Below are 24,681 nucleotides of genomic sequence, written 5' to 3'. Positions count from 1 at the left end.
CAAACCCCCTGCTCGAGACCCGTCGGTTCTGCTGTTGGAACGCCGCCGTCTCAAACCTGAGCGTCCACCCGTGACACCCAGCGAACCCAGGCCTGGTAGGTAACCCCTCACCCCCTCGCTTCCCCTACCCAGAGCTCACAAGGAGCACCAAAATTGTCAGGCCTCGCGCCAAGGCCCACAGGATAGCGATTCTCTCCCTTGGCCACGCCCCACAGTTTACTAGGCCGAGTCTCCTTGGTCGGTGAAGGGCTTAGTCCCGCCCCTTCGAGCCGACGCCAGCAGCCACGTACCACGTTTCTACGTGTCTCGAGCCTGAAAGCGGAAGTTACGCCAAAGACTCGCGAGGGAAGCGGCGGACCTGGAAGGGTACTGGCCGCTGGAGGAGAGGGGGTGGGCAGACGGCTTTGGAAGGCTCCGGAAGTGGTTGTGCAGGGGAGGGGTGGGAGAGGGGCTGGGCAGGCAGTTTATTCGGCTGTTGCTGGTCGCCTCGCTAAGGCGGAGATTCACTCTTCTCCGAGAGGCTGGCCCAGTCCTCCGCCTCGGCCAGAATGGACTTCAGGGAAGTTCTCCAGATAGCTTCCAAAGCACAAGGTGTCAACAACGTGCCGGTAAGTACCAGCCGGGGCGCAACTGTAGGAGATCCTGGTCTTCAAGTTCCGAATGTGTGGCCCGTGGAACTTCCAGGAATCCGTCTGTCGGCTCCGGGAGAGGAAAGACCTGGACGCCGTTTTTTGTTGGTTGCTTGGTTGGTTGGTGGTTTTCTTTTTTTCTCTTGGACATGTACTTCTGAGTACTGGGGGTGAAGACGGGCTTGAGATGCGAGGTGGGAGCCTTCTGACGAGCGGCTTGTTTAGGCTGTTACGCCTGCAACTTTGCGCTGGTGAGTAGAGCCATGCCTGGCACATAGTGAAATCTAGCGCTAGTAGTTTCTAGCTTCGGCGTAAACTTCAACCCAGGGGTTGGGGAGTTCAGGAATTTTAGGGACTTGGCCTGATAGCTTTTGAGGCGATTTCCCCCTGATCTTTGGGTCAAACGTTTTGTGATTTCCCAAAAAAGTTCTTTGACTTGTGGCCCCACCCACTCAACCAACCAGGTGATTGAATTATCACCTCCCAAGGCGGGAGTTGAGTGGATTCCACGAAATCCTTGGCCAACAGAATGAGTGAAATAGTTTCAGCTTCCATTTATTTGTGGTCGTCCAGATTTGTCTTTGTTTCAAATCTAGGTCCCATTTACTCAGTAAGGTTTGCTAATTCGCTAATATTCGCAGAGAGGTGTAAGACTTTAAATGAGGTAGTGGGTGAGAGTGCCTGCTTTGCGGGGGTGTAGCTGTTTTGCATAAACTAATCATTTCTGTATCCTCAGATGGTACCACAGCCCAGCTGTAAACCGATAAATTGCATTGTGTTACCTGCGGTTTGAGAGATGAGATGTAGAGCTCAAATGGCTGTCTTTTAAAGTCAATTCAACTGGACCTTACTGAGCTCTCACTATGCATTTCTTAGATTTTTGTATATTTGCAATATTTTTTTCCCTCCCCTGCACTTTTCTTGTCTTTTGAGGCTGGCTCATTCTTTTTACTCTTTTGAAGATATTGATCTAAAAATAGTAAAATAACTGGTAAATAAAACTGATATTCATCAGTTTATTATATATATTCCCATCCCATCCCAAATACTCCGAATGATCTTGAAGTTATGCAACCTTGAATGACAGAATTACTTTCTGCATCTGTAAATTTCCTAGACAAGTCGATATTGGATCTAGTAACATTCATATTTGCATAAATTAGGTCCATATTTCATTCTACATCTTACTCAATTTCAGTGGAGGTCAAAGATAGATAATACTAGCCCTGATGCCGAAGACTATTCTGTGGAAGAATCAGAACCAAGTTACTCGTTTCTTATTCTAAAAACCAATGGTTGCTGAGAGAAAAGTACATATTTCTAGAGCAGAAGTTTTCAAACTATGTCTGTATTTCAGAATATATATATTATCGATTTATCTGTGATTGGAATAACAAAGATTGGAAGCAAAAAGGAAAATGGGTTAATTGGCAGTCATTTAAAATGTAATAGATGAACATAGGCATGTACTTCAAGAAAGCATGCTTTTCCCTCCCACCCACCCCAAAAGCTAGTAAGCCTGGAAGTTTGATTTAGTTATCAGCATTATAATCCTTATCTTTTTACTTCAGATGAAAGTAAGTCACAAAAGAAACTATTGAGGAATAGAGCAAGATTGTATTTAATTTAATCCATGATCTTGTTTTTACTCGATTCATCTAATTATTTTAAGTTATTGAATATTTGCTTTATCAGCTCAAAGTAAAGCCTTTTAGAGCACACTATCACTTGTGAAATCTAACACATATTGTACAGTGTAAGATTGTTACAAAGCAAGTATCTTTATAAACCACCATCCAAGTCAAGAAACACATTTCTGCAAGTGCACGGACACACACACACACACACACACACACACACACACACACACACACACACACACACACACACACACACACACACACACACACACACACACACACACACACACACACACACCCTGCTTGACAAAAACTTTATTGATTGAGTTATGGTCTGAGAACCACAGAGGCTTTGCAGTAATTGCAGATAACTCCATCCCTCTCTAGTGCTTGGTTCATATTTCTCTTTTAGCCATCTCTTCCCCCACCTTCCATTTGGATCCTGTTGGAGCTGACTTTCGATTTCAGTCATCAAGTTCCTGTGTCACACCTTTGCTACAGAAAAGAAATACACTAGCATTGATTAGACTAAAATCCAAGGGAGGCTAAAATCTGAAACACCTGTACAGCTATTTGGAACTCTTTGCAGGGCTTTTATTTTTAAGAAGTGTCTACTATATCTGACTTGAAAAGCAATGAACAGTTCCCATTGGGACAGCTTTCTTTTACATTGTTTCTTTTTAAGAGAAATAGTTAGCTTTATAATGTTTTAGTTAAAAGAAGGATTGCATCATGCCTATAAATATTAAGCATGCTATCATTTCGCAGTGGAAAACTGAATACAAAAAAACAGCTGATCAAGGTGATGTAACCAGTCACTGTTATTAGCTCTGTTTATTTTAAAGGAGGAAAGATATTTTTGGTAACCTTGCCCTTAATATTTTTCTCCCTGGGTTCCTCTAACAAAAACAAAGTGGTTGTCTGATTTAGTAGAATAGAAGAGCTTAGAATCTGGATTCTTACAGGTTACAAGTAACTATAATTGATGGCTTGTAGTGCATGAGGCAAGTTAAATGGTCTTTCTCACAGTCAGTCTGAAAATCATCCCAGACAAGATACTGTAGCTCTGGTGTGACCCTCAGATCAAAAAGTAAGGGGAAGCCTTCATGTGGTATCAGACATATAAGGATTTGGGAAGCTATAGAACCTTGAGGGTAAGAATATAGGTACTTTATAGTAGTTACATTTCCTTTTTTTTAAATCGAAGTATGGTTGACTTACAATATTGCATTAGTTTCAGGTGACAGTATAGTCATTTGATATTTTTATAGATTATACTCCATATAAGATTATTATAAAATACTAGCTATATTCCTTGTGCTGGTTATATTTCCTTTTTTATTTTTTAAAAACTTAAAAATTAAAATAAATTATTATTGGAGTATAGTTGATTTACAATGTTGTGTTAGTTTCTGGTGAACAGTAAAATGAAGCAGTTATACATATACATATACCCACTCTTCTTTCGATTCTTTTCCCATATAGGTCATTGCAGAGTATTGAGCAGAGTTCCCTGTGCTATACGCAGTCCTTATTATCTATTTTATTAGAGAATAAAAGGTCCTTATTATCTACTTTATATATAGTAGTGTGTATATGTCAACCCCAATCTTCCGATTTATCCCTCCCCCCCTTTCCCCTGGTAGCCATAAGTTTGTTTTCTACATCTGTGACTCTATTGCTGTTTTGTAAATAAGTTCATTTGTACCATTTTTTTTAGAGTCCACGTATAAGCGATATCATATGATATTTGTCTTTCTGACTTCACTCAGTATGACAATCTCTAGGTCCATCCATGTCACTGCAAATGGCATTATTTTGTTCTTTTTTATGGCTGAGTAATATTCCACTGTATATATGTACCACATTTTTATCCACTCCTATGTCAGTGGACATTTAGGTTGCTTCCATGTCTTGGCTATTGTAAATAGTGCTGCAGTGAACATAGGGGTGCATGTATCTTTTCGAATTATGGTTTTCTCCAGATATATGCCCAGGAGTGGGATTACTGGATCATATGGTCATTCTGTATTTAGTTTTTTAAGGAAGCTTCATGCTGTCCTCCATAATGGTTATACCAATTTACATTCCCATCAACAGTGAAGGAGGGTTCCCTTTTCTCCACACCCTCTCTAGCATTTATTGTTTGTAGATTTTTTGATGATTGCCATTCTGTAGTTTTGATTTGCATTTCTCTAATAATTAGTGATGTTGAGCCCCTTTTCGTGTGCTTTTTGTCCATCTATACTTCCTTTTAAAGAATAGTATAGGCCAACAAAAAAGTTTCTGCAGGCAGTCACTTTGTAACCCTTGATGATAGTTGATTATAACTGGATTATTTCCCACTCTTAGATCTGAAGATGACTTTTCCAGTGCCTGGAGCAGCTTTAGATTTCTAGCCTGGAGCAGTACTTCTGAACTGGTGTTTTAGGGAAAGGGTCTTTTAGAAACTACTGCCCCACAGAGATTCTGTTATTTCTCTTCCCCATCACTACCTAGACAATCTCTTTATGAATAATAAGGATAATAGTAACAACAATTAACATTTATAGTGCTTCCTTTGTGCCAGGCACTGTTATAGGCACTTTTTGTATATTAATTAATTTAATCATCTTAATAACCATATACGGAAGCTTGTTTTACAGATCAGGAAACTGAAGTCCAGGGAGATGAAGAAATGTTCCCAGAGTCACACAGCTAATAAGTGACAGGGTTAGTCGTGGCAGAGCAGAGAATGTAGTCCAGGCAAACTGGCTTCAGAGTTCTTGCTCTTAATCACCACCCTGTGTTGAATGAGGAGAGTCTTTTGGAAATGGGGTGGTGAGGAAGGTTGTCTTCTATAAAGCCTGAATTCATCTAGCTCCCTACCCCCAACTCCAGCCTAATATAGCCTTGGGCAGTAACCCTGTTGTTTTTTTGATGACACTTCTCAGTGTACAGTAAAGTCTGACGGGAGAGAAATTTAAAGACCAAACTAACAGCATATGGAAACTGGAGGATAGAGATTTACAGCCTGTTTGGGAGAGTGCCAGCATAGTTAACAGAAATAGAGTCTGAGGTTGAGGGAAAGTTCAGTGGTGGACCTGTTTGGGGTAATGGCACGGTCTAAGAGGCAGGTAGAAATTAGGGAATGGCATTTAAGAATGAGGTTCGAGCTAGAGATGAAAGTGTTGGGATTAAGTTAGAAGTGAAGCATGTTGTAGTGGGAACACTTTTGCCCCTGAGTCAGGAGACCTAGATTCTAATTCAGACACTGCTACAAATTGTGTGAGTGATAGCCAGTAAATACATAGTTGTCTTTTGGGGGCCATTTCTAACATGAGGTTGGACTAGAGGCTCTGAGGTATCTATCTGATACTATTAATACATTTTATATAATCTGGTATATTTTTTAAACACAATAATAGTAAAATTTACATTTGACCCCATAGCAGTCTTGAATAGCATGCTTTTTGGTGGTTTTATTTTCACCCTCTTAGCTACCCAGCTAAGCAAGCCTAATGCAAATCAGTGGTTTTCCAGGTCTGCATTCATTCCCTGAGTATGATGTTTTGAGAGGATTGTAGAAGTTGTGTAGTCATTATTAAAGTTAAGGATAAATTTTTTTATTTTTATTTTTTGGCTGCATTGGGTCTTCGTTGCTGCGCGCAGGCTTTCTCTAGTTGCGGCGAGTGGGGGCTATTCTTCACTGCGGTGCGCGGGGCTTCTCATTGCGGTGGCTTCTCTTGCTGTGGAGCACGGGCTCTAGGTGCGCGGGCTTCAGTAGTTGTGGCTCGTGGGCTCAGTAGTTGTGACTCGTGGGTTCTAGGGTGCAGGCTCAGTAGTTGTCACGCACGGGCTTAGTTGCTCCGTGGCATGTGGGATGTTCCCGGACCAGGGCTTGAACCCGTGTCCCCTGCATTGGCAGGCGGATTCTTAACCACTGTGCCAACAGGGAAGTCCAGGATATATTCTTTTTTTTTTAAATTAATTTATTTTATTTTTGGCCACGTTGGGTCTTTGTTGCTGCGCACGGGCTTTCTCTAGTTGCGGCGAGCGGGGGCTACTCTTCGTTGCGGTGCGCGGGCTTCTCCTTGCGGTGGCTTCTCTTGTTGAGGAGCAGGGGCTCTAGGCGCACAGGCTTCAGTAGTTGTGGCTCGTGGGCTCTAGAGCGCAGGCTCAGTAGTTGTGGCACACGGGCTTAGTTGCTCCGCGGCATGTGGATCTTCCCGGACCAGGGCTTGAACCTGTGTCCCCTGCATTGGCAGGCGGATTCTTAACCACTGCGCCACCAGGGAAGCCCCTAGGATATATTCTTTGAATATTTCTAACTCCTATTTGTAACCAACGATAAACCTCTAATTTATATAAAACCATAAGGAAATTTATATTTTCTACGATTACAACAATATATTATCTCCTGAGTAAAGAACAGCTTTCAAGAAGGAATTGACTATTGATTCTAATATAACATATTTGGTGAACATATATTTCCAGACTGAAAGCTCCTTATTTTCTTAATCTGACCATGACAGTATAGTTTCAATGCAAGGAACACATGTGTTTAAAGTGACTTAATATTTTCTAGGTCTCTTGGCTTCAGAATTACAAATCTTGGCAAAATCTCTGATACTGTATTTCGATGGCATGAGCTTCGCTGTTGTGGATCATTCACTGGGGCCCAGCAGAATGACTGAGTCGGCTTGCAGTACAATAAAATGGATACACTTAGGATAAAAGAAACTCTTGTCCAGCTGCTTTTCATGAAACTCAAACAATGAAGCAGCCTGGTGCCTTGAGTCAGATACAGAATTGGTGGATGCATCTTGATGTGTTGCTGCTAGAGCTAAAAGTGACCATCTGATGTGGGAGAAAGTGCAGACAGTTCTCCTGCCTTATTAAATGGAATATAGTGTAATCCCAGCCTGAAGCTTTCTTTTCAACACATGGTTCTCTGCTGGGCACCTCTGTGGGGGAAGGAGACTGTCTAATAAAATATTCTATTACAGCAAATCTTCTAATACCAGGGTCTGACTACAACCCCTTTTTCAAAAGTCTAGCCAGGTCAATGTTAGGAACGTCTATAGTGATAGACCCAAGAGAAAGGAAAATACACGTTCACAGAAAAACTTGTACACAGATGTTCACAGCAGCATTATTCATAATAGCCAAAAAGTGGAAACAATCTAAATATCCATTAACTGATGATTAGATAAATGTGGTATATCCATACAATGAAAAATTATTCATCCATAAAAGCAATGAAGTACTGACTATGTTACAACACGAACCTTGAAAACATTATGCTAAGTGAAAGTAGTAAGATACGAAAGACCGCTGTAGCAGTCAGGGTTCTCCAGAAAAACAGAACCAGTAGGATCTGTCTTAGGGAATTGGCTCATGCGGTTGTGGGGGCTGCAAGTCTGGAATGTGTTGGGCAGGCTGGCGCTCAGGCTGGAGTTAATGCTGTCGGAAGTGGGGTTTTGAGGTGTCATCTGTAAAGCTCGAATCCATCTAGCTCCCTACTCCAGCTCTCCAACTCCAGCCTGATAAAGCCTTGGGCAGTAACCCTGTTGGTTTTTTGATGACACTTGTAAGTGTTCGGTAAAGTCTGATGAGAGAGAGTTTCACATAGAAATTCTGGAGCAGGTGGAGAAAAAAAAGTTTTTTTAATTGAAAAATCTTACCTACTTTGTATAATCACTTATCTACATAATCATTTACCTACAGCTTCTAAATTTTACCTTATTTTATGATGCATCTCAGTCACTATGTAATGGTACACTGGATGCATGATTTCATTTATATGAAATGTCCAGAACTGGCAAATCCATAGAAACAAAGTAGATTAGTGGCTGCCAGGGGCATAGGTGAAGGGGGAATGGGGAATGATTGCTGAAGGGTAAGGGGTTTCTTTTTGGGAAGGTGAAAATGTTCTGGAATCAGATAGTGGTGATGGTTGTACAACTCTATGAATACACTCATACATATTAAATGGGTGGATTTTATCGTATGTGAATTAAATCTCATTAAAAATGTTAAAAAAGAAGATCATTATTATCTCTGGAGACCCAACCCTTTTTTTTTTTCTCCCCAGATTTCTAGGTTTTGATCTAAACTTTGCCTAAGAGAATATTTTTATACTCTCCTGGTATCTGCTTTTGAGTGCATCAAGCTACAGAGGATGTAAGAAACTATTAATTATGACTCAGCTCGTGTCAGTAAATAAGATTAAGCCTCATCAAGTAGGACCTTGTCCTACTTAAATTGTTTCCCAGCAGGCCCGCAAAGTAAGACGTTTTATAGATTTATTGAATTCCTTCTCCATCATACGGACAGGACAAGGACAGCAAAATTGTTGGGTTAAATGTGAGGCCAGCTTAATAAGTATCCTTAAGGGTTAGCAGTGTTTAAAAAAAAAGCTGAATTTGAAATTGGCATGTGAATTGATGAAAATAGGTGTATACTTTGAAAAAAGCTCAAAGTAGTCTTTGGGATTCTTTTCTGAGTGAATCCGAGTTCCTGAACCCCCTCCCTTGTTTCTTTATTGTGTTCTGCCTTTCTTGTGCTTATGTTTCCCAGTCGGTGTTTCCCAAAGTGCAGTACACATAGCTTTGGGTGTACCATGATTTTCGGTGATACACAAATATGTTTTATTCCCATAGTTGCATTTTTTTAAGTTATATATTTTGATAGGATTTGGAAAAATATAACTAGCCCTTCAAGCCTGTCATTTTATAAGTATTATTGCTTGAGGTAAAGCTGTAGTAATAAGTCATGGTGTTTGATCTACATGTTTTCTTAAAATTAGTAAATAATAATACAAGTGGTATACTATAAAAGGGCAAAAATCATGAAGGTGATATGTGAATGATTGAAGCTTAGTAAACAAGGCATTAAACTGCCCCATTGACACTGTGGTTTACTTGTTCAGTGCCTGTATTCAGTCAAGAGTAGCTTTTCTGCTAGTCATATCCCATTACCTACCTCTTTTAAGTCCCAGGTTAGGAAGAAAGATGTCTACCCTGAAATCAAATTAGGAAGTGCTCACTTGCTGCTGTACTACCTAGGTAACAAACCAATCCTATTTTAAATAATTAACACTAATGTGTATATTGGCATTTTGGGGTAGGGGGAGCCCTGTATAAGCTTTGATTTGGCAGGTGAATCTCTGGGCTGTATAGTTGGCAGGGACAGAAAAATCTTGAGCCTTGGCAACACAAATCCACCCTTCCTCTTCTCACATATCTACTTGATGGGATGGGGTAGAGTGAGTGTGTGCCTCTGCTTATGAGTCTATGTGTCTTATGCAACTTGAATCATCTTCATGGTAGCACTTCTATTAAGAAAATGTGAGTTTCCTGTGGATAAGGCCTATGTTTGAGGTTCTTGTAAACCATGACAAATTTTATATATCTAGTTAGGTAAGCAATATTTTTTTAAATTAATTAATTAATTAATTTTATTTTTGGCTGTGTTGGGTCTTTGTTTCTGTGCGAGGGCTTTCTCTAGTTGCGGCAAGCGGGGGCCGCTCTTCATCACGGTGCGCGGGCCTCTCACTATCGTGTCCTCTCTTGTTGCGGAGCACAGGCTCCAGACACGCAGGCTCAGTAGTTGTGGCTCACAGGCCCAGTTGCTCTGCGGCATGTGGGATCTTCCCAGACCAGGGCTCGAACCCGTGTCCCCTGCATTGGCAGGCAGATTCTCAACCACTGCACTACCAGGGAAGCCCCAGCAATATTCTTTTTCTCCTGTCTTCCTTTCCATCTCCTTTCTCCTTTACATACTGGGTCACAATCCACTATGGAAAGGATTGCAACTAGATTTGCAAAGATATGGACTTATTAAAGGATTTTATTATGACAGCCAAAGGGACTGGGAAAGGAATCTGGATGTTCTCTTTTGGAATTTCTCTCTATGTGGGATGTGTCAGGTCTCAAGCATTGCTATCACGCAGGATTTTCAGGTTGGATTAGGGCCTGCTTTCTTGGCCAGCTGCTTTGTTGGTAGACTAACTTAGCTGGAACTTCCAGCCTGTTTCAAGATGCCTTCTATTTGGCAGCTGTGTAGTAAGCATTGAGTCCTTTGGCTTTCCTCCAGGAATTTCATACACATTTTGGGAGTCACTTCTTTGGTTCCTAAGAAGCTCAATTTGTTCTCATGGGTTAGTGTTTCTTAACTAGCACAGCAGCAGGTTGAGTGGATAAGAATGTCATCTGCCTAAGACGAAAGAAGGAGGGCATTAAAAAATTCTTATTTCCTAGCCCATAAATTTAATTTGGGATGGTCCTGGAGATTAATCATCCTGGTCTGAGTTATTAGCTCTGTTTATCATACTTCTCTAACGATAAAATAAAAGGAAATGTTTAAATTAACATTATTCTAGTTTTAGTCATTTCCCAATGCAGTTAGATAAAAATCAAAGACCAGAGAAATACCATCTGTTCCAGGATAATGTTAGTACTTTTTGGGTGACATGGAAACCTGTCTAAAAGGGTTTGTGTGGCAAATTAATATTTAACGAACATAGAGCTACACTTAAAGGTTACAGAGACTTGGGCCCTTCTTGCTGCTTAAATTTCTTTGAAATGCTTTTTGCCTATGGCTGGCTACCAGCTTTGCCCATGATCAAAGTAGAATCTCAGTATTTCATGATGAAAGCAAAGTAACCTATGAAGCAGCTATGAAAATCATCTGGAGTAGGGTACTCAGGAGGAAAACAGTTGTGATAGTAGTTTTTTCTGTTTGGAAAGTTCTGAAGAAGGCTAATCTTTTAAATCAGAATTCTAAAGCACTCAATCTGTTTTAGTGGTGATTTTTTTCAGTTCTCCCAGTCCAGGTATCTTTTTGGGAAAATAGCCTGAAAATAGTGTTTCTCTCAATTGTTCATTTATGTATTATTGAGGATGTTTAAAGAAACTCTGCACCTAAAAATAGTCATGTATAATCATATTTAGCCTGAAATTTTATAGCTAAGTTTTCATGTGGGTTATGTGATCTCTTAATTATTCAGAATAGATTCTTCAGTCAACATTTAAACCTCTCTGTTGCTTCAAAGTTAATTGTGTATAACTTTTCCTCTGTTTTTATTTTTAGAAAAGATACAGTTTGGCAGTGGGTCCTCCCAAAAAAGACCCAAAAGTTAAGGGTGTCCAGTCGGCAGCTGTCCAGGCTTTTCTCAGAAGAAAAGAAGAAGAGCTCAGACGAAAAGGTATGAATCTATAGCCTTATTCTCAATTTTAAAGTCTTCTTTCTTCACAACTAGCTTGTACCTAACCAGTGGATGTTTGTAATATCATAACAGGCTAATGGATTTGTTGTGTATGTGTCTGAATCAGCTGTATTTATAGCATTACATATATTCTTATGTTGATCATTTGTATGGATGCTATCTTTTATTTCCTCTTAAATTAAAAGCTTTTTGGGTATAGTGACCATATCTTCTAATTGGCCATGTTAGCTCTCCAGTGAGAAGTAAGAACTCCATTCTTTGACCTTGGTTCTTTTCCTGTTTGTTTTTTTTGTTGTTTTTTTTTTTGGCCGTACCGCATGACTTGCAGGATCTTAGTTTCCTGACCAGGGATTGAACCCGGGACCACGGCCGTGAAAGCACTGAGTCCTAACCATTGGACAACCAGGGAACTCCCTCTTGACCTTGGTTCTGAATCTGCTTCTACCTACTTTGTATTTTAATTTTTAAAAATATGTTATTAAGAGTGCTATCTAGGGACGTCCCTGGTGGCGCAGTGGTTGGGAGTCTGCCTGCCAGTGCAGGGGACACGGGTTCCAGCCGTGCTCCGGGAGGGTCCCACATGCCGCGGAGTGGCTAAGCCCGTGTGTCACAACTGCTGAGGCCCACGCGCCTGGAGCCCGTGCTCTGCAACAAGAGAAGCCACCGCAATGAGAAGCCCGTGCACAGCAGCGAAGAATGGCCCCCGCTTGCGGCAACTGGAGAGGGCCCGCGCACAGCAACAAAGACCCAACGCAGCCGAAAAGATTAAAAAAATAAACAAATAAGAGTGCTACCTAAAAGGTTAAAATAGGGACACTTTTGTAAAACGAGTAAACTCAAGCAGTAGGTTTACTTCACACAAATGACAAGGAAACTAATTCAATAAGTTTAAGTATCCACTGATTCATAATTAATAACAACTGTTAAGTGGGTACGAATATTCTCTTAACTTGGTATATTTATTTGGTATGAACTATTTTGTATATTTAAAGCTAAAAGCCAAGACTCTCCCTTGCTTAGTCATATAGAAAAACCCATATGGGTTTTACATTATGTAAAGATGACTCAAATTGATACTTGTTTAATGACTTCCTCATTTGATTCTTAGATGTCATCGAACTTCTTCAAACTGTAACTTGAATGTTGCTTGGTTTTGGCCACCTACTGATTTCAGATGAACATACTGTTATCGAGACCCTGAAATAATATGTTGTTTTGTCTCTTTTAGCTTTGGAAGAGAAAAGGAGAAAAGAAGAATTAGTGAAAAAGCGAATTGAGCTAAAACATGACAAGAAAGCAAGAGCTATGGCCAAGAGGACAAAGGATAATTTCCATGGTTACAATGGGATTCCTGTTGAGGAGAAGTCAAAGAAGAGGCAGGCAATGCAAACCCACGCTAGCCAGGGAACAGACCAAGAGTTTGAGATGGAGGAAGAGGATGAATTCTTAGAATACAATCAAGCAGAGTCAGAGCAAGAGTATGAGGAAGAGCAAGAACCTCCCAAAGCTGAAAGCAAGCCAAAGGTCCCCCTTAAAAGTGCCCCACCACTCATGAACTTCAATGATCTACTCAGGCTGGCCGAGAAAAAGCAGTACGAACCGGTGGAGATAAAGGTAGTGAAGAAGACAGAAGAGCGGCCTATGACTGCAGAAGAACTTAGGGAGCGAGAATTCCTTGAACAAAAGCGGAGGAAAAGGAAACCTGAGACAGATGCAAGATTACCACCAACCAGAAAAGTACCCTCTCAGAAAGAAAGTGTGGGCACAAAACTTAGCAAAGGTTCTGGAGACATGCATCCTTCTTCCAAGGGTACTCCCCTTCCTTATGCTGAGAAGAAATCCAGACCCAGCACAGCTAATGAGAAACACTTGCATTTATCCTCATCCAAATCCATGCCAGGAGAAAGGACCAAAGTAGTATCTGGCATTTGCGCCCAACCCTTGCCTTGGGAGGGCCGTGACAGACCTGTTTTCAATGGGGCTGGAAAGCCCCACTCCAGCACCTGTTCACCAAGTATCCCAAAGACTTCTGCTAAAGGGACTCCAAAATCTGCTACTGAGCACAAAGCCAAAAAATCTCCTCATCCTAGCCGTTCCAGGCCTGGACCCATGGTCACCCCACACGATAAGGCCAAGAGTCCAGGTGTCAGGCAGCCAGGCAGCAGCTCCAGCTCAGCCCCTGGGAGGCCTAGCACAGGGACTGCTCGGCCCACGGTTAGTTCTGGCCCCGTGCCCAGGAGCCAGAATGGCAGCTCCAACTCAGGACCCGAGCGATCAGTCAGTGGGACCAGGAAGCCAACCAGTGACTTAAATCCCCCAGGACGGACAGTCAGTGGTACAAGTGGCCTTGGTCGACCTGCAGGCAGCTCAGGTTGCTCTGAGCGACCTACCAGTGGCTCCGGTGGTTCTGGGCGGCCTGTGGGTAGCTCTGGTGGCCTTGGGCGGCCTATGGGCAGCTCTGGTGGCCCTGGGCGGCCTGTGGGCAGCTCTGGTGGCCTTGGGCGGCCTATGGGCAGCTCTGGTGGCCCTGGGCGGCCTGTGGGTAGCTCTGGTGGCCTTGGGCGGCCTATGGGCAGCTCTGGTGGCCCTGGGCGGCCTGTGAGCAGTCCACATGACCTTCGACGACCAGTGAGTGGCTCAGGGGCCCCTAGGCGGTCAGTCAATGGCCCTGGCCGATCAGTAGTTCCAGCTGGACGAACTGTCAGCAGTTCAGGCCCTGGTAGACCAGTGAGCAGCTTTGCACCTGGGCAGACAGTTAGTACCTCAGGTCCCTCTCTGAAGCCCAAATGCACTGTTGTCTCAGAAACGATTTCTTCCAAGAATATAATCAGCCGATCCAGCAATGGACAGATGAATGGAATGAAGCCTTCCTTATCTGGCTACAGATCTGCCCAAGGTAGAATTTCCCCTCACCCTAAAAGTATTTATTTGTCACTAGGAAATTGGAAAGAATACTTTGTTTTATATAACCAAAGACCCTCTGAACTCTCCTATGTGCTTTCAAATGTATACTTGTGTTGATAGAATCCTGATGTTTTGTCTGTCCTATGCCAGAGAGTTCCTTTAGTAACCATGGCTTGGAAAAGTCTTTAGAAAGAGACTTATCTAGGGCCCTCTGTGTTCACTCCTGTAATGTCTCCAAGTGCAATAAACTTAGCTATGGGGTTTGTAAGACAGGGTGAGTGTATATGCCTTTTGTGGTTCAATGAATGAATTCATCTTTACCTCTTCATGAAGACTATAGACACCTGTCTTCAAGGACTGGAGTGTATTTGTAAGCTTGAAGCCTTTTGTTGCATTATTTGGCCATTAAATATTTGTTAAGCACCCACGATGTGCCAGGAACTATTTTAGATTGCCCTTGTGTTTCTGCTTCTTACAGTGGCCCTAGCTACCAGTCCTTTAGGATTCTACCGTCCCAAGGTATGGGATCATTGGTGGCACCTACTAACTGCTAGGTCATAGTTTCTACACAGTATTAAGGATTTGTTGAAGCACTTGTTAGGCACCACGGAGAATATAAAAAGAAACAAAAGATGAGATTCCACGCTTTAAACTTCCTAATTCAGTCAAAACATTGGTTCTTAACCACGGACAATTTTGATCCCCAGTGAACATTTGGCAATGTCTGGAGACATTTTTGATTGACACACTGGGGATGGGATGCTACTGGCATCTAGTAGATGGAGGCCAGGCTATTATCGTACACTGCACAGGACAGCTTCCTGACAACCAAGAAATATCTGGCCCAAAATGTCAGAGTGCTAAAGTTAAAGAAACTCCGAGCTCAGGAGACAAGCCACGCATATTAAAAACAACTGTAGAACAACAGAGGGAGTGTCTGTAATCAAGGACTAGAAAGCAGTTGTTCCCAGATACTGGTCTGTTGATCAGTGCCTGTCTTTTGCAGAATTTTTAATCAGTCTTTTGGCAAAATGACAAAAATTAGGATGATGCAGTGAGTTTTTCCTTAAAGTCAGACTTGCTCAGTTTGAACAATTACCCATATCTGGGAATCTGTCATACTTCATTGGACTTTTTAAAACTTTAATGGAATTATGGTGATAATAGATGGTAGATTGTTACCTTTGGCATCTTTTCTTGGCATGAGTAAAATTAGTGATCCTTTAGTGATTTGTAATTTTTTTTAAAAGAAATTGTACTAGTCTTTTAAATCCAAAAGAGTAGGAACTACTAAGCTAGAAAATGTAACAGTTCTAGTAAGCCCTGGGATAGACAGGAATTCTATTCCTTGTGGGTACCATGAAGCAACAGGGATGATGTAGTAATGAGTTCATGCTGGGGGCCAGTTGCTGGCTCTGGTTGGTTGGTTGGTTGGTTTGTTTATGGCTGCGTTGGGTCTTCGTTGCTGTGCGCGGGCTTTCTCTAGTTGTGGTGAGCAGGGGCTACTCTTTGTTGCGGCGTGCGGGCTTCTCATTGTGGTGGCTTCTCTTGTTGCTGAGCACAGGCTCTAGGCGCGCGGGCTTCAGTAGTTGTGGCTCGCAGGCTCTAGAGCGCAGGTTCAGCAGTTGTGGCGCACGGGCTTAGTTGATCCGTGGCATGTGGGATCTTCCCAGACCAGGGCTTGAACCCATGTTCCCTGCATTGGCAGGCGGATTCTTAACCACTGTGCCACCAGGGAAAACCCTGGCTCTGGTTTTTGAGGCTGCCATCTTAATGAGTTCTTAAAATCTCAGCTTACATAGGACTTTGTTGGGACTACTAAGTTTTAATGATCTTATAAATAATGGCTTTTCTATTCTTAGGTCCTCAAAGGCTTCCCTCCCCTGGTAGTTACAAAAGGCAGCGAGAATATGAAGAGGAGGAAGATGATGATGAATATGACTCTGAAATGGAAGATTTTATTGAAGATGAAGGAGAACCTCAGGAAGAAATATCCAAGCACATTCGAGAGATCTTTGGCTATGACCGAAAAAAGTAAGGCTAAAGAAGATTTAGATATATATACTTTTTATTTTGAATAATCCATGCTATGGGGAAAAAAAATAAACATTAATAGTAGAGGCATTGAATACAATTCTTAATTAGGAATCCTTGGATGATTGTTTAGATTTACTTTTTTGGCACTTAATATTTAAGAATTAATGCAGAATTATTTGTGTAGTTACTTGTATGAGGGCCAAAAAATATCCCTTTTTAACTGTTCTCTTTATAAGATATATATTTAATGAGAGTGAAGCAGCTTGGTGTAGTAAAAGTGGATTGGCTTTGAAATCAGAAAGCCATCCACAGAGCTATGTTGAAAGCCAGTTTGATCTGACACCTGCTTTTCTTTGATGTAAAAAGCTTTGCTACTCAAAAGTGTGGTCCGTGAACAGCAAGCAGTATGGGACCAACAACATTGACGTCACCCGGGAACTTGTTAGAAATGCAGGCTTTCAGGCCCCACCTTAGATCTGAATCCAGATCAGCTTTATAAGGTTCCCAAGTGATTCACATGCATATTAAAGTTTGAGAAGCACTGATGTAGAGCAAAGCTCGGGGTTTGAATGGAAGTTCCACAGCTTACTAGCTGGGTAAACTTGAGTAAGTTATTTTTTAAATGACATTTGGGAGGATTAAATGCGGTAGTATACAATTGACCTGTGAACAATATGGGGGTTAGGTAAAATCCATATGTAACTTATAGTCAGCCCTCCGTATATATGGTTCTTCTGTGTACCAGTTCCTCCCTATCTGTGGTACCACATGTGTAGATTCAACCAATCATGGACTGTGTAGCACTGTAGTATGAAAAAAAATTCTCATGTAAGAGGACCCATGCAGTTCAAACCCATGTTGTTCAAGGGCCAACTGTATAAGTAAATCCATCAGCACTTGCCCTCTCCTTTGAAGTCATGGATATTAGAAATTAGAAGGCAATAGTAAGAAAAGGTCTTTAAAAAAATTTAGCAGAAGAAAGAACTGGATTAAAAATCAGATCTAAAAACCTAATCTTAGTAGTGTCATAAGCTAGCTATATGCTTTTGGTCAAGCTGTTATCTGCCTCAGTCTCTGTTCTGAATCCATGAAACTCAAATGAGATTAATATATATATATAATAATTTTCATATATATTGTGCTTTCATGATTTTAATATAAACTATCATGTAAATAGAGGTGAGTGAGTTGAGCAAACGTTGTTGGATTGGTACTTTGATCAAAATTAGATTCAGGAATAGTTGCCTTCTGGAAATATTAAGGGGTCATTTAATTTATCTTTACTTTAGAATCTCCCCTTTACCCAACCTCTGCCCACCTCACTGTCTGCCAAACAAGGAGGAATAATCCTAAATGTATGTTTGATTTAGTTATAAAGATGTTGATTTTAAAAACAGGAGGATGTAGTTCCTTTAGAAAATCGGGTTTTTCTTTTTTTTAACAACTTTGATTTTCTCTTACCAGATACAAAGATGAAAGCGATTATGCCTTACGTTACATGGAGAGTAGTTGGAAAGAGCAGCAGAAGGAAGAAGCAAAGAGGTAAGCACAGATGTAACACGTTTGTGCAGAAATGTCCTAAAAGTTCTTTTCTGTTCCCTCCTTCAGTTGCATCATTGGCAGCAGGGGCTTTGGGCCATGCTGTTTGAATTCCAATCCTGCTTACTTGCTGTGGGGCTTTAGACAAATTCCTTAGCCTTTTAAATCTGTTTTCCCATTTGTAAAATGAGAATATACTGTTTTTATTCATTGAGATTTTGTGAGGGTTAAGATAATGTGTACAAGTCGCCCAGTGCAGTGACTCACCCATGTAGGCACACAATAAATGCTAGAGGCCTCCCCTGATCCCACTGTAGCATGTTCTTATTTTTCTTTCCCCATCCTTAATTCCCTTTCCACATCAGATACATCTCAGTCTTGCTAACCTGTACCACCGCTGGCCTCAAGGACCTGTTGAGGAATATGAAATTTCCTATGTCTGATTCCTGTTTGGCCACCTGATATCAAATAAATGATCATTTCTTGGGTAGGGGTAACAAATGATTACTTTGTTTATAATGTTAACTTGGTGAAATAATTCACCTCATTCTCAACCGAGAATATTAAACCTCTTTCTCCCTCTTGCCGTCCCTCCTCTAACTAGATAAAATATCAAACTAAAGTGTTGGGAAGGGACAAGAAAAGAATGTTATTTATTGAATAAATGTTTCTTGTTCTTTAAAGCTGATGAGATAATTTATATTTATTACTGTAATGGGAATATTAAGGTGTTGAGGTTATATGTAAGGTCTTTTTTCCACTATAACTTGAGGCAGTGGCAGTGGCTCCTGGTAAAAAGTATTCCTGCTTAGTCTGTTTTCAGTGGTAAAGGCTTGAGGCATTTTGAGTGCATCAGCACATTCCATGTAAGCTCCCAGCTGAAATTTCATTTTTGCTTTTTTAAAGAGAGTGGTAATTTCATGTATATTGATAAATACCCCCTTGTTTTTCCTGACAGTTTAAGACTGGGTATGCAAGAAGATTTAGACGAAATGAGACGTGAAGAAGAAGAAATGAAACGTCGAAAGGCCAAGAAGCTGAAGAAGCATTAGCTGCTGCTTTTATTTATTTTTGTGAAATTCTGAAAACAGTCTGCTGCAAGGAAGTCCTGCCTTCAGACTGAAGAAGCCCCTTATCATTTTAGAATTCTACTTGGGTACTCAAGGAGAAGGAATGCATACTGTCATCTATCTGCAGGCTGTCGTTAGAGCATAAAGTATTTTCAGATACTTTCCAGGGTGAAATCTGTAATGCAGATGACATAACACCCAGTGAGTGCTCTTACGAAGCTAACTGTTCACAGGTGCCACCCTTGATCCTGATGAGCTATGCACTCTCATGTGGGGCCGCTCACAAGTCAGCCAATCTTATGTTATTCCTTTGCTACTCTAAAAGGAAAAAAAAAGGATTGCTCCTTTACTTCCGTAATTCTGCTGATGTGTGAGTACGGCACTGCCTGGCTCCCAATCAAATTTATTTTGTCTTTTGATGAGGAAACTGGCCCTTCCATTAATGCTGCCAGCAATAAAGTGACCTGTCCTAACCTATATGTTTGGATTGAGAACTTGAAAATGTAGAGTAGCTGTTATAATTAATATGGATGTCATTTATGTGACTTTGAAGTAAAAAGTAGAATAAATTGTATTCTGCATTATTCATGGATTGGATGCTGAGCATTCTTATTCACTAATTTAGGTGATTAGGCAATTAACAAAAATTTTTCCAAGTTAAAATACAAGTTATGCCATTTTATATAAGAATATTCTTTTCCAAGGTTTACTTTCAGATTTACTGTTATGTTGGCTTTAGTGTAAAATAGACAAGGTCACTGTGCTGTTTGATTTTTATCTAAAAATTTCATTTTTATATTGAAGAAAAAATACTTATTTTATTCAAACATTAGATTTGGAAGAGTAATAATAGTTTAAAAAATAAGGAAGTGACATGTGAGGCTCCCCTCCTCCCCATTCCGCTCCCCCATTATAGAGATATTTTGGAATCCAAGGTGCCCTGGACCTTTTCACGTTAATGACTTTGTATTTTTATCTTAAATTCTTTAGTGATTAACGGTAAAAAACCAAAAACTAAATTCATGTGTATCAAGACCACCACCTTCTCTCTTTGCCCATATTGCACTTTTATTTCAAACTATGCACTGTGAAGAGATTTTTTTCCCAGGTGGAAAGGATGTTCCCTGTTACTGGTATTTACTAGGCTGTGGAACTTCTTCATTCTCACCTTTCTTCAAGTCATATCTATAGACTTGTTATATCTCTTAAGCCTCAAGTCCAAGCAATTCCAATCGGGCTGACCTAGGTTCTGGCTGGAGAGAAGCCAAGTCTCAAGGAAAGTCAGCAACAGAAAATGAGGTATGATGATGCCAGAGAGCATTTGTCCTTGACTCTGAGGGTTGGGGACAGTGGGACATAAGCTTGTAGAACAATTCTGTAATAAACATTGTGGCTATCTTAAGCCATTGACTGGTGGGGATTAGGAAGTAGGTGAGGTTATCCTACAAGAATCCTTACTCTTCAACAGGTCTAAAGGTTGTTTCTGTATATTCTTTTTTATCCGTAAAGCTTTCTTTATTCTCAAGTTCGGGTGTTATAGATTATCACTATTAGCCTTCCTTAATGGGATGACCCATCCTTAATGGGAATACCAGTCCTTTTAAGACTTTTGACTCATCTTGAATTGAGTTTCAAACTTTAAAAATGCAGGAACTTATTTTTGAAGTTGAATCCTATGAAAGGTGTCTTCATCACTAGGAATAACACCCTTCTAATGATCACATAGAACTGTTAAACACTGGTGGCAGAAAAGCCTATTGACTGCCTCTCACCAATCTCAAATACCTTCAGTGAAATTGATTCAAGGGTAGTGTGATATTCCATGTAATGAAACAGGTTTGGAACATTATTTCCTTTGCTGTCACTTAATGTGATTTTTTTTTTCCCCCTTCAAAAGTTTGCTTGAATATATTTTTTTCACTATTCAGACTCCTTGAAATCTGTAGTTACAATCAAGTGCTTGTCATAGCTGAAAGATTTCTGGTGGCTTAAAGCTTACTAGCACTTTACTCAATGATATTGTGCAGTTATTTGTACAGAAAGGCACCATTGTGTTAGCTAAAAGTTCCAGAACTTGGTAGAAAAAGTCAGGTTGTGTCCTTATGTGTCATCACTTCTGGGTGCGTTTCTTCTTCTATAATACAGATGTTGATTTCAGTTTTCTTCAGCATCAGCATTATAAAAGGGCACTCCTGTAGCTCATTAAAAAAAAAAAGGTTCTGAATCTTTTAATCTTGGCCTTGTTTCCAAATCCTGTCTTCCATATTGTTCTGCATCTCCTGACCACTCTTACAAAAAGCTCACAAACCTTTGAAGAAACTGGAATAGGCTGTTATTTTATCAAGTTTACAAATTAAGTGCTTGATTTTTAATGTGTCCTCTACTGTTTTGATTTTCAGATTTTATTAATATTTGAAGATGTGCCTTTTATTGGATAATGTTAAGTCACGAATGTAGTAATGTTATTTCAGTATTGTAATAATGTTACATGATGATGGATGTGGCATTCTCAAACACGATGTGAAGGGAAAGTAGTTTTCATAAAACTCATATAGCTCTGATTGCACAGTCCCACTTGCTTTAGGTATTGCTATGTCAAAGCAGGGGGGACTTTCTTTAAAGGCTACTTTCAGAACTTGTCTTTGTATTTTCTCTAAACTGTAAATGCAATTACGTCCATTTGGAGGCCAGGGTACCACATGTCACAGGCAGCCTTACATGTGTGCCGTGAGAAGGTTCAAAGACTGTTAACAAGAAAGTCTATGGGAACTCGAAATTTCAGTTTTTAATGTAATCCCCAAGATCTTTTCCAAGAAAGAAATGACTGTTTTGTATTTTATAACTTAAAAGCACCTGTTAGTACATTTCTGAGATATAGCAGGAGACCAAAACATGTTTGGAAAGAGAATAAATATATGAAGAGAGACTGGTTGTTTTATTTTCAATGTGCTGAATATATTAGACTACTATTTATTTTGTGAGTGGATGTGATGAAATAAATATTCAGGTGTTTAGTGTATGATTAAGAGTGGAATATAGATGTCTTTGGAGTTATTAAATCCATGTCTTTTACATAATGGACAAATCAAGTTTAAAGAAACATTTACATAGCATAGCTTGTTTTCTGGTGCTGTTGACCTGCAAGAGAATCTACTTTTGCATATACAGATAAAAGTTTTGCAATTTATGTATAAAAGACATTGTAGGCATTAAAAATATTTTATTGATATTTTCACTGGTTTGCATTTATTTACTAAAACTCATATTCCTTATTTCATCACCCTGAACATTATTCCAGCTAGAAACCCCAGTAGACTCATCAGACTTCAGAGATGGGGTTTACCTCCTTACACACACCTCTGTTCCTTCTCCCTTACACATTCCCGTCTGCTCAGCCCCTGCCACTGACACCTCTCCCCTCTTGCACCACCAGCTTAGAGAACTATTCTGGTATCAGACACCCAAGTTAGGAGAACTGTTTGGAGGTATAGTCAGGGAACAAGGGAAGAAGAAGAACTGGGTATATAGTTCCTCTTTTCAAGAAATTGAGTGGTTCTGATCCCCTATAATACAAAGAGCCTGAGATGGCTGGGAAGATGAGTCCTTAGGAATATATGAGGCAAGTGGGCACAGCCATGCAGCCAGAGAATGTAGGCACTTAACTCAATGGAATGTGTTGAGTCTAGGTCATACAAGGATCATAAAAGATGCTGGTATCCTAGATTTAGAAATTATAAATTTTTGCTTATGAATTTTGAATTCACTTTTTCTATTAAAAAAAGTAATCCATACAGTGCATAGAGGCACTTAAAAATACTTCAGCAAACAAATACCAAATAGTCATCAACAATATGCTGTCTGTGTAACCAAAAGATCTACTTTGTTGGTAAGTGTGTACTTTTGAACAATGAAACCATTGGTCATCCCAAAGCAACCACAGAATGGGAGCAGTTCCATATAATTTATTTTAAAAGTATTTGCTCCTGTTAGGTTTTCTTTCTTTCTTTTAGGGTCAGAAAGCTCAAGCCACTTTTAGAGGGCTTGTTAGGAATATCCTAGGGCTCGGACACCCAGATTAATTGCATGGGTCTTATACTTAGGTTCCCATTCTTGGTCTCATGAACTCAAACTGCATCATATTGAGGACTGGGCAGTTAGCTTTTGTTTCTACACATGCTGCCTAGATCAGCAGCAGTCACTGCTAAAAGAAAAGGCAACTTCTTGTTTATTCAGGTGAGGAAGACTTGAACCAAGAGGTAGTCAAGATCTTGGATAATCCGGCCTCTCTTGCTTGGCTCCTTTCCTTGGCATGTAAAAGCACACCAAAGAGAAGACCTGGACCTTAATTTTGACTCTGCTACCGAGAACTGTGTGGGTTGGTAAGGTACTTAAGCCTCTCGACTTCATTTTTGCCATTTTGTAAAATGAGGCTGAGGTTACTCTAAGGATTAAAATACTGTATAGTTTAGTATCTAGCACCCAATATGAAAATGCCCTTTCCCCACATGGTGTAAGCTTTGGGCTTAATGATAGCTGTGAAAAGGCCACAGAGAAATACCCTCAGAGAATAGGCTTAAAGTTGCTGCAATCTCTAACCCCTTCTGTAACATTTACATTTTTCACCCCTGCCTGGACCCTGGACCTTGGACCCAGGAGAAAGGTATTATGTGGGAAATAGGTCTAAAGAGCTCTAGAGGATTTCTATGTTCAAGGGTACAGAATAGGGGACAAATTGAAGTAGGTATCTTAGTCTTAATGCCACTCTTACAGACTATGAAACAGAGGGGACCCAATCACTCCCATCCACCCAACTACCTCCCGACCCTCCATCTCCCTGTTTTGAGCTAACAGAATACCAAGTCTTCATTCATCTTTAAAAGTGTGGTAACTTGTTACATAAAATGTGACAACATGGTATGCAATTACTTTATGTGAAACCAACAGGAACAGTACAGCTGGCCAGGAACGCTTCAGAGCTGCATTACTTCACCAGGATCATCTGTGCTTATTTCCACCGGGGTCTGGGGGGAAAAAAAGTATGTCAGGTGGGTCTTGCCTAGTGCTTGCTAGGGTGTGGGGCTGAGATAACTGCCCTCAAGGGCAGGTAGGGGTAGTTGTGTCCCATTCTGTCTCACCTAATGCCTCCGATCCCAGTTGCCACAGGGGCTTAGCAGTGTGGGAGCTGACAAGAGGCAAAGAAAAGAAGAACATCCAAGGTCTAACAGGAGGAGAGAGGAAAGAGACATCTGCCACCAGAACCGTTTTACAGACCAGTGTTTACCTGATGAGGGACAGTTAAGTGTGGGTTGCTGGTGTGGGCTAAGTGGTATAGAAGGCTGAACATATAAAGTGTCCCATGAGCATGAGACGAGGTCAGCACTGTCAGACAGCTTTGAGTCTGGGCCTGAAATATCTTTATACCTCCAGTTTTTTTGAAAGACACTGAAGAACTTAAAAAAAGTAAAGACTCTTAGGAAAAGATGTATAAAAGATCCCACGAAAGAGGGAACTCTCTCAACTCTAAGTAGATAGTGAATAACAATAGAAGTAGGTATGCTACAATAACTTTTCTAATAAAGAAGAGAGTATTTGTTTCAAAAGTTGGATTTTGATGCTTAGTTCATTTATCCCGGGGAATACATTTCAAAGTA

General features: G+C 40.6%; 1 protein-coding gene across 3 annotated transcripts; it reads left to right on the top strand.

The window, feature by feature from the left end:
• On the top strand, positions 1-22,265 carry SPTY2D1 (SPT2 chromatin protein domain containing 1). Of its 3 annotated transcripts, none has more exons than XM_036860157.1 (6): positions 1-95; positions 11,345-11,459; positions 12,709-14,376; positions 16,247-16,418; positions 17,886-17,963; positions 18,919-22,265. In XM_036860157.1, exons 3-6 carry the CDS (start codon positions 12,786-12,788, stop codon positions 19,010-19,012), a joined length of 1,935 nt encoding a protein of 644 aa, XP_036716052.1. In that variant the 5' UTR covers positions 1-95; positions 11,345-11,459; positions 12,709-12,785; the 3' UTR covers positions 19,013-22,265. The 3 variants fall into 3 exon arrangements, with proteins under 3 accessions (XP_036716052.1, XP_036716049.1, XP_036716050.1); XM_036860154.1 differs by lacking the exon at positions 1-95 and adding an exon at positions 431-608; XM_036860155.1 differs by lacking the exon at positions 1-95 and adding an exon at positions 625-880.
• The last annotated feature ends 2,416 nt before the right edge of the window (positions 22,266-24,681 follow it).

This window comes from Balaenoptera musculus, chromosome 8 (genome assembly GCF_009873245.2).
Source record: "Balaenoptera musculus isolate JJ_BM4_2016_0621 chromosome 8, mBalMus1.pri.v3, whole genome shotgun sequence".
Lineage (NCBI taxonomy): Eukaryota > Metazoa > Chordata > Mammalia > Artiodactyla > Balaenopteridae > Balaenoptera > Balaenoptera musculus.
The sequence above is the reverse complement of the archived record's forward strand: the minus strand, read 5'-3'. Positions and strand labels throughout refer to the sequence as shown.

Coding starts and splice junctions, on each gene's coding strand:
- SPTY2D1 (XM_036860154.1), top strand. CDS start 549: ATGGACTTCAGGGAAGTTCTCCAGATAGCTTCCAAAGCACAAGGTGTC. Junction 11,460..12,708: donor AGAAGAGCTCAGACGAAAAG/GTATGAATCTAT, acceptor TGTCTCTTTTAG/CTTTGGAAGAGAAAAGGAGA. Junction 17,964..18,918: donor CAGAAGGAAGAAGCAAAGAG/GTAAGCACAGAT, acceptor TTTTCCTGACAG/TTTAAGACTGGGTATGCAAG.